A 17,623-nucleotide genomic window follows, 5' to 3' on the forward strand; every position below is an offset into this window, starting at 1 on the left:
TGTGATTAAATGATGGTCTAATGATTGCACAAACAAGAAACCATAAACACTGTTTAAAACTATGATTTTGGTGCATATACATTTGATTTAAGAGTATTTCCTTAAAGGAAACATTTGCTCCATTATTATTTTCCTAAAGGATTAAAAAAGATAGTAAAAATAGATTCAAAACCAAGAAAAAGAAAGTTAAAAATGTAAAAAAAAAAGAATATATTTCACTTTTTGTAAAGCATGGAAGTGCCCCTTACAGCTTATTGCAAAAATATATTTTCTTTCTCTGCATTTCTGCAAAAAATTAAAAAGAGAAAAACAATTTAAAAGCACAGTGAGGTGAAAAAAAACGAGGAGCATGTAGATCTGGACATGTTTTAAAATAAGCTGGATTTTCCTCAGACTTAAATTTTTTTACCACTTTAGTATTAAGTTGGTTTGGAGCTAAAAACAAAAAGATCTTAGTTATGCAGAAAAAACATCTATAAAATGCAACTATTCCCTTTAATAAGTTGAATAATCAAAACAAGTCCATCATATTTACAGTTTTTGTTTTCAGCCAGGCGTGACACTTTTAATGTGAAAATTTAGGCAACAAAAAGGAAGTGGATGCAAACAAAACATGCAGTAAAGCTCAGTGTAAGTGCAAAAATATAATATGTGACAAAGTAAAACTGCCAATTTCAATACACATAAAGTACTTCAGTTACCAGTCTGGATACGTACAAACAATAAAGGCTTTTCTAATCCACTCCAATACTGAATATTAGCAGGTAACGTGAAATGTGTTTGATTTACCCTGCAGCAGGTTTATTTTCAATGTAACTTTAATACAGAGAACGCGAACTTTTGACTTCCCAAAATGAATTTAAAAAATATATATATATAGCTTTTAGAGTGACATTTAACTGAAGTGATAATGAAGCTTTCAAGGCATACAGTATTTTCTGCCTGAAGATCTACAAAGGCAAATGCTGTAATGACAAAGACAGCATTAAAACTCTCCGGAGACAAATTGTGAATCTGTAAAAATGAGTGGCACAGATAAAACACTGAATCTCCAGCTGATTTTTGACGTATTATTAGTGTGAGGCACTTTTCCTGATACACTGCTGACGAATCCGCAGGCAGAGTTGAGTTTGTCTGCTGTTTTTATCCCTTGCTGCTCGTTTTCATTCCCGGTTCAGTGCTTTGGTAACATCACAGACGATTGTGCCATTGACTGCAACAGATAAAGCAAAGAAAAAAACAGAAAAGAAGAGAGATTTTTAGGACTAAAAGATGAAAAACGACATTTTGAAAAAAGCTGCCAACACTGCTTTCAGTTCCTTTAAGTGTTGTGTAAAAAACCTTTATGAGGGTATCGACCTATAAACAAGCTGCACGAGCTGCATTTATGAGGATTTACTGTTTGCCACAATTCTGAGGAAGCTCGCTTTTTAGCAAGTTGCAGAAAAATAGAGACAGCAAAAGGATCTCTTATCTTTATCAACAAATCTCACTTAAGTGGTTCCAAAACTACTGATTGAAATGACTTAAACGTCTTAGCTCGATACATAAACGTTTCTCAATCTAAAAAGAACCTAAGTAACCATTTTTTTCACATCTAGAAAAGTTTGTGTAATCAAGTGTGCAGAGGTGCAGCACGGCACAATGAGTCACACTTCCCTGTAGATGTAAAGATTGGCTAACAATAATGACTTTAATAAATAAGTTCAGTCTGTGGAAGTGCTGCGATGGCATGCTTGATGAACCTTTCTGTCAGAGAAAACATTTCCAACGTAAGGCAGATACTCTGAGAAACCAATTAAAGTACCAACTTCAGGTTCTGCTTCAGTGAATCACCGTAGCTTTAACGGCTTACCTTCAAAGTCTTTATTGTCTGAGTCCAGTCCACTTGACTGATGTGGGGTATTGCAGTGAGCAGGATGCTGCTTGCTTTATTAGCGTTCTCTTTCATGGTCTTCAGAACGTTGTCCACGCAGACCTGAAATATATAAAAAAAAAAAAAAACATGACATTGATGTCACTTTCATTTCATTTTTTGAATTGTTGCTTTTTGGCAACACCTTTAGAGCGGATCTGTACCCATTTTACATAAGCTCTCATTTTTATTTATTTTATGTTTTTGAATGTTAACATTTTTATTGTAAATGTAATTTATCGTTTCACCCTAGCCAGGACTCCCTTGAAAAAGATATTCTTAATCTCAATTCCTGGGTAAATAAAGGTGTAATAAAAAATAAAAAACTTATAAATAAATATAAAAAAATATATAAAATCTGGGTCCTGCTGGGGGAATTTGGTATTGCCAAAATATGACAAATGCTTATTTAAATTGGGACATAATCTGACTGCAATGATTCAACCTTTGTTATAGTTATTGAACATGTTTGTAGCTTTGTTTCAAGATCTGCTACATTAGGGGTCTGCAACCTTTAGCACCAAGAGCCATTTGAACCACTTTCTTTAATTAAAACCTCGCAGGATCCAGAGTGTTTTTATTTTACCCTTTAAGAAAATTGAATACTGCTTTGCATTCAATATATTGTTACTTTTATGATAAATATGAACTACATTTCTATTTTGCCAAGAATAAAAACAATTGTGTATAAAAACAGGCGTTTTCTCAAGATTTAAAATAGCTTTTTCACTTTTGACAGAAGCTTGTATGACTTCCTTTCAAAATAAAAGACTTCTTGTGCGAAACAGCATGATCCCAGTGCAGCTAATGTACACATATGAAAAGTTTAAACAACGCAAGACAAAAATAGCATTTTCTCTTGTACCTTAGGCCTACTTTGATGAGTTTTCATTATTTTTCCTACTACTGGTGTTAACCTGAACATAAACATGAGTTCATTTGTTTGTGATTTAGTAGAAGTAGTACATAAAGAATATACAAAAGAATATGCATATATATATATATTTAAACAGCTCCCCTCTGGACAGCTATAACCATTGTTGTACAGCATAAGAAAATTTGTGCTTAAAACGGAGCAATCAAAGAAGATCACACTTTTTACAAAAGTTACGTCTAAGTGCACCATAGATAGCCATAAATTTATACCCACTAAATATGTACGTTCATCAAATGGAATAACATTAAAGTGTCTGTTATTGTAGCATAAGTCATGTTAAACCACACACAATGTGCTGTGATAATTATATATACTGTATATTTATATTTATCAAATTCTTAACATGGGCACTTTAACATTTTTTTTTCCTTTTAGTTCTGTATAAAAGTAAACGTATAAAATAAAATAAAAACGTACATGTAATGTACATCAAATAAGGAACAATAACTTTACAGTTATTTAGCATTTTCTCTAAAAATCTGGAACATCTGGCTCCTAGAAGTTCAAGTTGAGCTAAGTCAGCAAAGTTTCGTTTTGAGTTCACATCGCCAGCATAATCCGAACCTTAGACTATACTTATTAAAATCTGATATAGAGCCATTTAAACAACAGTCGACCCACTAAAGAGCAATTATGAAATGACTTCATTTCAAAGTCCATCAAACTGATTAACTGATAAACGACACCACTATTAAAGGGAAACTAATTATACAGTATAAAAACATAATCAATTATATAGCATTTGCTATGTAATTGATTAAATTTTAAACATTCTTTCTAAAGAAAGTTTTGAAGGGTTCTCAAGCATTTTTCCTGCATTTTAAAACTATAATAAAAGAGGTTCAAGGATAAATCAAAATTAGAGTTAAAGATCCACTCTGATAAAAAAATGGTGTTTTGGTGTTTTTAACACATTCTTAAGGCATTTTTTCATGATGGAAATTAAGCTCAAATTGGTCCTTTTAGTATTTCTATATACAAATCGTTGTGAATCAGGAGCAGATGAAAAAAATACAGTTTGAAAAAGATTGTATTTGTCTTTTAGAGAATAAACTGGCAGCGCCGCTCCGTTCTGATTCATCCCCCTGCAGATTAATAGATCCGTGTTCGTCTTTGTTTCACTCGCCTGAGCTGATATCTGCCTCAAAACTGTACAGCTCCAATATTGTTCACCATTTGTGTTGCACCGCTATTGTTAGCTTGGGGTTGCGAAGGGCTGTAAGACAGCGGGGGAGCATGTAAACAGATGGATTGTGGGAAGTGCGGTGAGGTTTTCTTCAGGCCAACAGTCCTGCTCACAACTCAGAGGCAAATTTCCAATGAGCAAGTGTCGCTCTGCAGAAATAATGTCCTAGAAAACAACAAGTTTGGCTAAAAAAAAAGGCATAATCACATTTCTCAGACCACCGGGAACCCTTTTACAATAGTTTAAAAGATGATCAGAGTGGGTCTTTAAGATTTAAGGATTCATTTCATGGCTATTCAAAAAGCACTGCGTACAGAGCTGTCAATGGATAACACCACAACAGCAGAGAAGGATTAGACTTTCACCAGGATGTGTCCTGCATTCTAACACATTATTTTTGTTTGTCTGATCTGGTCTAGCAGACATGCAGAAAAACAGGCCAATAGGAAGGAGGAATAGAACCTGCTGAAGATTTGATGTTCACCTTTTAATAAAACAATCCAATCCCCATCTACGTGTCACTTCAACATTAAATCTAAAAAAAGATCCGAAAATGTACCCTACGGAAAATAATGCAATCTCAGTGCAGATAAGAAAAATGTTTTTTAAACCAGACTGTTAGTACATTCATCTCTCCATTGAATTAAGATCATTTTACTCACAATCCACCAATAGAGGTCACTTTGTGAACTGCCCTGGCTCTCGCTGCTTTTGTTTTCCAAAAGGCTTCGATGAAGAAGTCCAATGGTTGTCCTTTGACACGACTATAGACATAAGAGGGTATGATGACCTGTCAGCAGCTGTGATCTGTTCTCAGTGCTAAACGTGGGGAGGATCTTTGAATAGATTTACAAAAAAATCACCCAAATTTCAGTGAACGTTTGTATGCTGCACACACGAACAACTGTTTGCAGGAAAAACGGACCTCATCATTTTGCTTCCTTGATGCAGAAGATTTGCTTGAACTATTTACAAATATACCAAATCTGACAAAAATGGATGCATTAGAATACACGACACAAAGCAAATGAGAAAAAAATGTTTCCTGTGTTCAAGTTGACCTTCTGAAACCCTCAGACACTCTTCCTTTTAGTCCTGTGTTTTTATGTCCCACTCCATTAATATGCTGATGTTTTGTGGTATTTGTCAGGATAAAGACAGTGACTCAACCTCCTCTGGCAGAGCTTCCCCCGGAGGCTGGCATGCAAGCCAAATGCGAAGAGGAGGAGGTGGGGGGAAGGGGGGGGGGGGTGCAAGGAGAGGCCCGGAGGTAATGCAGGGCTGGAAGGGAGGGAATGAGGTGGGTGGCGGAAGGATGTGGCGAGCCTTCTGCAACAGGAGGGGGAAGAGGTCAGCTGCAGGAACTCGGAAGCAAAGTTGTGAGTCGGGCTGGATCGGTGACAAGTCAACCAGAATGAACCCACACGGGGTATATCGACTGCAGTATGGCGACCGTCTGCCAGAACACAAGTCACTCAAAAGCAATAACAAGCCGCAGAAACATCTCCCTTCCTCAAACGATTCATTACTGAAAAGAAAAGTCCCCTTTGACACCATAATAGTCACCAGAAGAAATACTTCACAATTTTTCTTTGAGAACACAAAACTTTTAGTAAACTGCGACTTAAACGATGCCAATTTCCCAGCTTTACAAAAACTCAAAGCCAGTTTCAATTGTAGGTGAAACCACCTTTGAGGTTATCACTTTCTGGTGCAGTAAAATCATAGGTTTTACAGTCATACAGTCATCATGGGAAGACTGGACTATAATTGTGAATTAATAGTTTTATTGCCCAACTCAACGCGAGCCACCCACACTGGGTTTTTGAATGGCACTGCACAATGTTATCAGGAGGTAGTTTTTTTCTTTGCACAATAAAAGCTGTGTCAGATGCTCACATGTGTTTCCATCCTTCTATGGTAAACAGTGACTTGACCCTGCCTGACCTCAAACGTTTTACTGTTTCAAAGGTAGTTTCTGTTTTACAGGCCTTAGAAGTGTGTTTGCGGTACTTCCCGAGGGTTAAAAAAAGCCGTTACGTTTGCTGACAAGCTTCCAACCTGATTTTCAGTTTGTTGTGAAAACCAGCTGCAAAACCAGAATCTTTTTTTTTCCAGAACTTTGTTCATTTTAAATATTTTAAAGCACAGTAGTATTCAGGCCAGGCTTGATGCCGCACTTACAAATGTAACAGGGTGGGAAAAGCAGTGTACAACCTAGAATAGTATGACAGGAGATATTAATAAAGTAAAGTATGAAAAAATGACAATGATATATGGCTGCAGTCAAGCTTTCTTACCCAATTTCAGGGGGGGGGGAATGAAAAATAAAACAAAACACGATAGTATGACGAGGGAAGAATGAAAGTGCCACACTCCAGTACAACATCCCCCTGAAAGTTTAAATGTCAATTCTTATTTTTGAGATATTTATATTTTCAAAATAAATTGGCTGTAACATTTCAATATGCACAATTAAATGTACCACCACATGTAAATATTCTGAAACAACTGTAAATGTAATGAAGAAAACAATATTTTCCTCATCACTTCTCCTTCAACAACATTCCATTAATGATCTGATTTGCCTGATTTTCTGCCATTTGAGTTTATTTTGAACTGTTAAAATGTAGCTAAAATATTTCCCCTCAACATTAACAAGTTAATATGAGCTAAAATAAAATAAAACGTACAACTGAAAAACATTTGTCTTTAAACAATTACGATCTGGAAGAGGATAGTACCAGTATTCATATTTTTTATTAAAAGAAAACCAAAAAACAAAATAAGTTAATAGAGACTCAGTGGTCCATTGCAAGTTTTTATTGTTTTTCTGGGTTGTCTATGAGTAGCCTCATTTTAAAATACTCCTCAAAGAATCAAATAGGTAATCAGTTGTTGGTGTTTGTAACATGTTCTTGTATCATTTCTCTTATGAAGGAGGACATATATCAACTAATATCAGCTCAAAAATCGCATTTTTGAGATTTTCTTCATTCAAATTGTTGTGAATCAGGAGCAGATTAAACGTGTCGTTTGAAAAAGATCTCTTTCAGTCAGACAACTCATGCAGTACAATATTTATTTTCACATTCTTTAAGTTGGCATAAGGCTCCGTAAAATTCCATGAGACAAGATTTCCATAAAACTTTTGGGTAATAAACTACCCCCCACGGAGCTCACAGGTGGAAGCCTGGGAGGAGGATGGGGTGACGAACGCAGCGCTTGGGGTAAGGAAGAGAAGGAACAACTGCACACCTGGACTTAAATATGACGCTGAACAGGTGAGTTGATTAACTGAACCGTCCTAGGGGAGTAACCGAGTAAAACACTGCTAGAGTAGTCTGCCGGAAAGGCGTCCAAGGTCGCTCATTTGGTGACAAAGCAAGTGAAGAGGGCGGGCCAAAGTCTCCCTGCTCCGCTCCATTCTGATGCATCCACTTGCAAACAAATAGATCCATGTTTGTCTTCATTTTCCTCGTCTGAGCTGACATGTAGCTCCAATATTGCTCGGCATTTTTGTTGCATCAATAATGTTAGGGACTGTCAGCTAGCGGGAGAGCGCGTAAACAAAGCGATGAGGGGATATCAGCAGAGGTTTACTTCCAAACCAACAGTCCCACCCACAACTCGGAGGCAAATTTCTGATCAACTCCTGCCGCTCTGCAGGAACTAATAAGAAAATGACTGTTTTTTCTTATTTTGTCTCAAAACAGCATCATCATAATTAAAAGACCACGGGGAATGTTTATAAAATAGATCAAAAGAAGATCAGAGTGGGACTTTAAAGTTGCTATTTGTGTTACGATGCAGTGAAGGTTAGGCAGGATCAGGCGCCATCCCTCCCCTGCTTCTCCTTGGAGATAAAGAAAAACTCTTTCAAGAATGGCACTTACTGCCTCCTCGTGCTCCTTCCAACAGTCGTAGTCTGTCGCCATGGCAATGCTGGCGTAGCATAAGCCAGCTTCTTTGGCAAGGACGACCTCTGGCACGGTGGTCATGTTGATGACATCAGCGCCCCACTGGCGGAACATCAGGCTCTCGGCCCGCGAGGAAAAGCGAGGCCCTTCGATGGTCAGCATGGTCCCTCGATGATGACACTTCACCCCCAGACTTCGAGCCACTTCCACCAAGACCTGTCAGCCCATACAGTCAGCAGAATTTGTGAAGAAATTATTTCAAAATGTAACAAGTTCCAAGTTTGGACTAAATCACAGGTAAACTGTGTCTTCAAAGGAGCTAAATGCTAACGGTTTTCAAAACAGGGACACATTGAACTAATTTCAATAAGCAGAGAGCATTGTTCTGCTTTTGGTTCAGTTCAACTTTCCTTTTTTTTAATATATATATAGCTTTTGTATATTTGACCTCTCTAGTTCTGCTGCAGAAGGGCTCAGCCATGGGAATGTGACACACCCCCGGAGGACTGGAGGGCTGCCCGTCGTACAGGGTTTGATGTCTCTTGGTCGTCCTGGAGAAGCAGAGAAGGAAAGAAAGCCCAAGTGATCATAAATGCATTCCAGTCCAGGGAAAAGCCTCTTACTCCACATTTTCCAAATTCTTTTTGATGAAGCAAAGTAGATTACCTCATTTGTTTATGATTTTGAAGAACTCAAGAAAGAAATAGTGATTGATTTTTTGGTACACACAAAAATTACAGTTTAATTTGATTTAACTTAAACTTGACACAGTTCATTAAAAATATGTTTAAATTTTCAACTAGAAATAATTTGTTTAGATTAAAAAACAAAACTTGTGATTTAGAATGTTCAAAATAAAAATAAATGGAAGGTTTTTTACAGAAAAACCAACAAAATACAATATATTTGCATTTTCTAAGTAAGGACAAGTTCAATTCAAACAAATCCATTTTTCTTTAACCCAGCTCTAATAGTGATTATTAAAAATATCCAAAAAGCCTTTTTAAAAATTCCCTTTATAAACTCAGAACCCATCTGTGCTGAGTGAGGAAAGCGATGAGGACGTCATATAATCAACGCAGTGAAAATGCCGATTCCTGTTTTCCCATAAGAAGATTCTGTTTCCTGCAGCCACGACACTTTATGCGTACAGAGTTTCATTAATGTGATGGAGAAAAAGCAGTTTGCTACAGCTCCAAACAATACTGAAAGGCTACAAATGCAATTTATAATTTGAGTTATTTACATACCTCCTTCATCCAAACAACTGCTGTTTTGTGTTCATGTTGGACAGAGGTAATATTAACCCACAATGTAAACGTCAAAATAATAGAAAGTTTTTAATTTTCTACCAATACTGTTAAACCATTCATCTTGATTGCACATGTTTGTTTTTGTTTTTCTCAGGGTTCATTGAAGGTAACATAATGATATGAGACATTCAAAATGCGTCAACCTCAAGTCTTACTCATAACCCGGGCACTTAGCCCTTAAGCCTCATGTTTTTCTGCATTTTCTCAGCCCTCTTTGTCCTGCTTTAAGTCAATAACTCTCACGTGTGGGATAAAGCCTGAGCTGAGCACAATGCTCGTTTATGCGATAGAAATTGAGTTAGGTCGGCCTGGTATTTGTCAAGCATTGTCATTGCTGAATCGCTGCTACGTAGAGCGGCGTCATTCCAAACAATTTTCAAGCACTTGCTCGGGTGGATTTTAACAAAAAAAGAGAATAAAAACTATGGGCGAATATAACTGATTTGCTTGAGATTCAGTTGAAAATGTATTAATGACATTAAGACATTAAGGTCATAAGTAAAAGAAACAGAACAAAAGCGGCTAAAGTCGGATGAAAGCCATTTTCAGGAAGCAATTTGAGAAAAATGTTGTAAAGATTAGATGAGGCTGGCGTGTGTCCATAGCAACCGACTCTACAGTCTAGACTCTACAGTTGTAGAAAATAAAGAGCAGGGAAGAGATCAACTGATGCTGTCACAAGCAAGATGTCACATGCATCGGGACAAGTCTGAGCAAGTCTCAACAAGAAACTTCCTTCTTCCTTCTGGATAAATAAGACACAGCGCTGTTAGTTAATGCGCTTCCCATTCAGAAGGCCATAAAACCCAAGGCTGTTTAATGTTGAAAGGCAGGTTACTAATCATACTAGTTTAACTAGTATGATTAGTAACAACAGAAATCCTTCATCTTTTAGTGTTTTTGCCTTTTGCAAATGCAGCTGTCCTACTAATGCAACAATTTACTCTATGTTTAAGAAACTTTATTGTCAAAAACTTTCCATGAAATATGGAAATGTGTATATATATATATATATATATATATATATATATATGTGTGTGTGTATATAAATACACACACACAGTACAGACCAAAAGTCTGGACACACCTTCTCACTCAAAGAGTTTTATTTATTTTTATGACTATGAAAATTGTAGATTCACACTGAAGGCATCAAAACTATGAATTAACAATTGAGACTTTTAAAAATAATATTACTATAAAGTTTTCAAATTTAAGCCTATCACAAACAGAAAATAAACCAAAATAACATTAAGAAACATTTTAATTTGGAAAACAAGTGAGATTTGGATTTAAATAGATCAAAATGACATTATAAGGAACAGACAGTTTTAGTTTTAAGGCAGAAAGAGAATTCCTTTTTCAGATGTCAGGTGGAGGCGGGGTTTCAAGTTGATCTACAACGACATAAAGCTCTTAGTGGAGCCGGTTAGGCTGATATTTCAGACAAAGTGTGCAATTTGTTGTAGAAGCACCATATTTGGTATGGATGTACCTTTAGGATCCCCTTTTAAAAAAAAAAAAGTAAACTTGAGGGGTACCTACAGAATACTATCATATGTATATTTTATATTTATCATATGTATTTTCAAATCTTGGATTTTCTCATGGCTAACATGAATTTCTGAAAGAGGGGATCTATGCCAAATTTGGTGCTTGTACAACAAAATGTACGATCATTTTAATAACTGTGCTGAAGCAGATGAATGAAAACGGGGTGAAAATAAGACAAATATTGAGGGGGAAACTGTGAAGGCTTCATTAGCATTCAGGAATATTAAATTGAATTTTGAAACGAAAGGGGGAGTCAACTGAGTTCTTTCAGGATGAGAATATGTTACAGAGGCAAGTTTCGCTACCGGTCTGAGTAGCAGAATTCTGAGTGTTTTTGAGGAAGACAAAAGCAAAGAGAATTACTTTAACAGTAAAAAATATCATATAAGCGTTCACTGAAAAAGGAAGGCCCTAAACTAATGAAGTAGAAACACTGCTTCTCTAAATCCTACCGCCTAAAAATAAAGGTTTTACCTCAAAACTTTGTTAACAAAACAAACTCATTTACTTTACTTGGTAGAACAACAAGTTTTAACAGGTAAAGAACTCCTCAGAAAAATTCACAGAAAAAATGACAGACTGAAACATGAGTCACAGGAAGAAGGCACAAGCTGAGTTTATCTGTAGAGGTGACACACCATCACATTGGTTCTAACACCGTAAGGAAGCTGCAGTTTCCCCAGTTTTAATCTTCAATGCAAAACCAAGAAGAGATGAACCTTTTTCCCAATTATACATAAGAAAAATCTGTTTCAAAAGATCTCGCTAAACATGTTGACTTGCGCCTTCAAGGTTGTGTTTTGTAATTGAGAAGGATGTGTCAGAAGATATCTTGAAATTGTACAAACTATCAGAGTTTTTTTTTTTTTTTAAAGTTAGCCAAAACTGAAAAAATGTGTACATTTCAGAAATACACACAAAAAAAAAACATTTCAGAGAGCAGAGCTGGAAAGCAATGTGCTGCCAAACCCTCGTGAGCTTTAGTTGAACAGTTTTGTGGTTCTATAAGTAGTGTGTTTTACAAATAACAACAAAAAGCTGTCAGTGAGTTCTTTCTCCTCTCTTCAACAGGAACTTGGGGGGATTTCTGACAGGAAGGGGTCTGGCAGACCCCAAATCTCACCTGAATCAGAGGACACATTTCTGAGGGGTAAGACCTGATGATAGACGGCTCACGAGATGCCAGCTTTGAGAAGGTTGAAGCTGCACAGTTGACTGGATGAGTTCCAGCATGAAAACCATCAAGATGAGGCAACAGGACTTGAGAAACAGCCCCACTGGGGCTGGAAGCTGTTCAAGACAGGTGACCAAGATGTGCAAACTTTGGTTTATCACAGAATCTTCGGTTGCTTTACAAGACGAGAAATATGGCTGTTTGTTTCTAAAGTTCTTCAAAGATTTATATATATATATAGAGAGAGAAATTTGGATTGGGGGGAAAAAAACATTGAACATTAGAGTTCAACAATATAAATTGGGGAGGAGAGGATTTTTATCAGCTGACAGTCACAAAATGCAGCGAGCACGTCCCATTACTTCCATTTTGGGGATGAATTCAGCAGGTACCTCGTTTTTTTCTAAATATAATTGAACTGGAATAGCAAATTTTTGGATAAAATCACAGTGTCTTATTCTGGAATTGAGTTTGTTCTGGATTGAATACTGGCACACAAGTAAACATATATATTGTTATTTCTTTACTGGAGTTCCAACACAAACATGATACGAAAACTTCAGTCAGAAATATCCAGGGGGGGGATGTTGAGCGTAGCCATCTAAAGACGTGTTTTACCTTAGCAAATGTATATGGACCAAACTGGGAAGACCCAAGTTTTTAACAAAACTTTTTAGGGAATTTACCAGATGACTTCAATTGTGTCCATAACCCACAGCTTGATAAATCAAACCCAAGACTCGATAGCAAAATGTCTAAAGTGGGTACAGTTATAGCAAATTTTATGGAATCTCATGCGCTCTTTGATCCTTGAAGAAATAACAACTTAACTTCTAAACAGTTTTCATTTTTTTCACCAGTACACCAACCATATTCAAGAATAGATTTTTTTTGTATTAGATCATAGGATTCTTCCCAACATATTAGACTGTCAATATAATGAACAGTACATCTGGATATCGAGCTGCATGAGCACCCTAAACGTTTATCCAAAAATTCATTTGTCTGACCAGATACAATGTTTTTTGGACCTGAACCAAACTCCGGGCATGCAAATGAATATTATGTGGGAAGCAATGAAGGCCTATTTTAGGGGCCACATTATTTCTTATACATCTTTTCAAAATAAAAAAGATAAAATAATGAATGAGTTGGAAGAGTTGGTCTACTCAACAATCAGAGCGCCTAATCTTTAAGTCAAGGCAGACATTTTATAACCATGGGGACAAACAGACCAAAAAATCCATGACTGCCAATACCATTCCTGAAATTTGTAAAACCTCGAAGGGGGCGGGCACTACATTTAGAGAAAAGAAATGACCAGTTTAAAATCTTATATTCTAATCTCTACACCTCAGAGTCGGTTGATGAAAGCAGTCTCACCACATTTATGAGAGTTTGTCTAGTCCCCAAATATCCTCAGATGAATGAGAAGAAATTGATAATAAAATAACAACCAATGAAATTAAACAGGCAATTAATGAATTGTATTGCACTTTATTGCACTTCACTTTATTCTATTTTTTTATTACTTGTATTTTTATCGGTTGTTGTGATTATTTTGTTTAGATTTATAGTATTTGCCACTACAAGGCTGCTACAATTTCATTGTATTATTATGTACAATGACAATAAAGGCTCCTGATTCAGATTAATTCCATGCAGAGCAACAAGGCACCGGGACCCGATGGTTTCCCCATTGCACGGCATAAAACCTTTATAGATAAATTGGCTCCAATACTTAAAGCTGTGTATCAGGAGGTATTTACTTTAGAAAAAATACCACTAACCATGAGACAGGCTACAATATCGGTGCTGCATAAGGAGGCCTACAATGCAGCTCCAGTAGACCAGTGAGCCTATTAATTAGTAACTACCAGTTACTATAGAATTGACACTGTATTACCAAAAGTTGTACATTCTAACCAAACTGATTTTTTACCCGGTCGTTCTACATTACAATATGTGGTGCTTGCTTAATATTTTATATATGATGACTTGGATGGGAAGTAAACTGTTATCAATCATCCTTTCTTTTTAGTGTTCCTTCATTTGTTTTAAGAGCCTCGGGTGGGAAGGGTACTTTTTTACTCTTTTATGTTTTACTTTTTAGTTACATCTCACTTTTACTCATTTATGTATATTTATATATTTTGGTACATATCTATAAATGTCAGTTCAACAATACTGTAATTGAATACTGTGGATGAAAATGCTGACAAAGTTTGAAAAAAATTTAAAAAAGAAATACTCTCACTGATTGTCTCCCTCTCTGTTCTGGCTCAGAAGCCTTCCTGTCCTCCATGTTTTACTTGTTTCCAGCACACCCAATTCAAACAGCGGTGTTATTTTTACGGATTTTTGTTTTTCTGCAATGACTGATGACAAGCTGGTGTCATGAATCAGTACGACGGAGCAGGAAAACAGGTCAAACTTGCAGGACAGGGAGGCCAAAAAATCTGATATGATTGACTGTTGCTGTAAAAGGACAGTGTCTGAACCCTATGCTATTCGTAGAACACTATGTTCTCTAAACTATTGACATTTTTTTGAAAACAAAGCCTACAGGTGTAACTGGTTGCTGAAACGGTTATATTCATCTTCCACTAAAATCCAGGGTTGGATTTAAAAAAACAACAACATATTTATCAATAGACATTCATCAAATCCATGAATTGATTTACCCAAAAGCAACTGAAAGGCATTTTCTACCTCTTCTTCAAACCAATGCTAAGTTATAACTATTTGTTTGAATTTATTTTATTGTAAAATTGGGTGGAACTTGCAGCAACACTGTCTAGAAGTGATGGTGTTCTGGTTTCACTGACCTGTCAATGAACTGATCTATGATGACAATGTCTCCCGGCTGGATCTCCTCTCGCAGCGATCCACACGCCGTAGTGACCAGCAGGTGTGTACAGCCTTCTTCTCTGAGAGCCCAGATGTTGGCCCGGTAGTTCACGTTGGATGGCATTATGGTGTGTTGCCTTCCATGCCTGCCAGGAACCTTTCAAAATTCAGTCTGTTTTCTTGTTTACAAGCACTTTCCAGTAGGTGGCGCCAACAAAAACTACCATTTTCATTACTAGTTTGTTTCTCCTACCTTGCAAGGAGCACACATTCCACATTTTTGATCTTCCCCAAGATCAAAGCATCTGATGGCTTTTCATTGGAAACAGAAATATTACATATTATTAATAAGTTACAATATATGTAATAAGGTAGAAGATTAGCCTTTATGCTTACAAGAACAATCCCTGGCATCAGCACAACTCACCTTTCCATATGGCGTGTCCACATAGCGTTCCGTTCTTCCCTCCAAAATATCAGGATCATCCAATCCTGACCCTCCAATAATTCCAATCTAGGAAATCATTTAGAAAAGTGTAGTTATGGGGTCTGTAAAACAATCAGTTTGAACGTTTAAGTTAGATCAATATTGTAATTTTACAGTAACATTCACTAAGCAATCCTATTATTATTAAAAGTAGCATGAAGTTTCACTTCTTAAACGTCTTTTGTTTTATAAATGTTTGAAACCATCAATTAAATTTAACTTGCTGTCTTAAGTACATTTTATTTATTTCTGTTTATAAAATGTGGGCAGTATAAGTCACATCTGGCAGTTTTGATGATTACAAACAAAACAAAACAAAAAAACTGGTCTAGAAAAGAATTTCACAAAGTTGTGATTTATAGTACAAAAAATGGGAAATTGCCACTGTTTACAATTTAATAAAAGAAATGCTTAGAACTTGTTTTTCAATTTTATTTAAGTTCTAACCTGACATAAATGTTTTTTTATTTTTAAATACCCAAGTCTAATACATTAAATTTTATAAAAGGTTTACGATAAAATGAGTGGAATGTTTACTCAAACGTGTTTGTGTGGTAAACTAAAACTTTAACATTAATTATTACATTTTCAAGTTACAAATGTAAATGTCTAAATAATAATAATAATCCTACTTTGAAAGAAAAAGTCTTAAATAACCTTTAACTCTAAGCCTGTATGGACTGTTTGCGTTTAGTGCTTCATCTGCAGATCTGAGCTGAAAGCTGCAAGCAACAAAAACTGTTCTTTTCTATTATTTTGGGCATAAAGTTAGGATATCTATAATCTAGCATTTGTTTATAAATGCAATGCAAAATAAGAGGTTTTTTTTTTTTTTTAGGTACACCAACCTAAAATATGCCCAAAAGGTCAATCGTCTCAGCCTTTTTTAGCTTGTTCAATTTAATTTTAAGGCAAAAATGACCTTGATTCAAGTCAGACATTTTCTTTATTACTAAAATTATTTAAGAAATGCTAAAGTACAACAGATATGAGAATCTAACAGACCTAAAAAAAAAAAAAAGTGAAAAAAAATTAAATTGGATTTTGTGCCGATTATGTGACCGCTGCTAAAGTTTCATTACACAAACATTATTTTATTTTTTCTTCCCTTATCCCTATTAAGTGTTACTCCTTTCATGTGTTCTTCAAAATTAGAAATCCATATTTCTTCAAATCTGTTATATCTGTAGGCAGGCGTGACTAACTTGTATTGTTAGTCCAGAATAAAAAGAAATCCAAAATCACAATGTAAGTTTCCATCAATGTGACCTAGGTGAAGTGAAGATTTGAGTGACAGCTGTTTTAATGATTAACTATCATAAAATAAGTAGCATGAAAGAAAATAATACGATGTAAAAAAAAACATTTGTTACCGTAAAGTGCAATAATGCTCCATTAGATGATTACTGTAGTCTAGTTAAGTCTCCAAACATTAACTAATGAGTTGGAATTGGAAGTAAAGCCGGCTGACAGCCGACTAGCAAGAGGTCAAGAAGAAGCTGCAGCATGTAAGCTGTCCGGCAACGCGTCGTTAGCTTGTAGTTGACATTTTTATGCTCATATATATGATCCGTGCCATACATATATTAGCACATTTTGAAACTCCTGAAGGCTTGGGTATAATTCAAGCCTTTCACATTTACTTTTCCCAGCATGCTAACACACCAGCCTGTCCCTGCATTTCCGGGTTTGTAACCTCTGTTGTCGTTCTGGTTCCTAGCAGTGGTTTAAAGCAGCAAATGTTTTATTTGTTTTGTTTTTAAATAACACTACCACCGTTTTAAACAGAGTACTACCTTAACGTGAACCGTAGACGCCATGACAACGCCTCTGGGATGAAGAGTGGGATTTGACCAAAAGGGAATGCGCTGAACCGTTAACGCTCGTAATCAAAATATTTGAAAAAAAAAAAAAAAGACGGCCATCAAACATTTCTCTTCCCGGTCACCAGATTTTCAAAATAAAAGTCCTACAGTCAATGGGCAAAAGTTGAACTTAAATTGTTGATTGCGATTGCGGTTTTCTGCCTCCATGGGGCGCTGGTTTTTTCAAGGACATCATATTTTTTGTTTTTATATTCTGTCAAATAAGTTTGATTTTTTTTGTTATCTAACTTCTGTTTTTAATAGAGTTATGGCAACGTGATAATTTCACCTTTGTAGAATCAATACAGTTTTATTCTATTCTTTGTTTTACATAAATAAAAAAATATCCATCAGATTTTAGATCATTGTTGGTGAAGCTGCAAATCACAATAATCCAGAAATCATCATATTTTAGGCATAAA

General features: G+C 36.0%; 1 protein-coding gene across 1 annotated transcript; it reads right to left on the minus strand.

The window, feature by feature from the left end:
* Positions 1-530: 530 nt before the first annotated feature.
* Positions 531-17,307, minus strand: LOC144994479 (S-methyl-5'-thioadenosine phosphorylase). The gene is made up of 8 exons (XM_078952401.1): positions 17,133-17,307; positions 15,277-15,363; positions 15,103-15,161; positions 14,828-14,995; positions 8,407-8,509; positions 7,935-8,174; positions 1,856-1,978; positions 531-1,213 (listed from the first exon to the last, which is right to left on the minus strand). The coding sequence occupies exons 1-8, from the start codon at positions 17,154-17,156 to the stop codon at positions 1,175-1,177; spliced, it is 843 nt and encodes a 280-aa protein (XP_078808527.1). The 5' UTR covers positions 17,157-17,307; the 3' UTR covers positions 531-1,174.
* Between the last annotated feature and the right edge of the window lie 316 nt (positions 17,308-17,623).

This window comes from Oryzias latipes, chromosome 1 (assembly GCF_053564925.1).
Source record: "Oryzias latipes strain Hd-rR chromosome 1, Olatipes_Hd-rR_3.1".
Taxonomy (NCBI): domain Eukaryota; kingdom Metazoa; phylum Chordata; class Actinopteri; order Beloniformes; family Adrianichthyidae; genus Oryzias; species Oryzias latipes.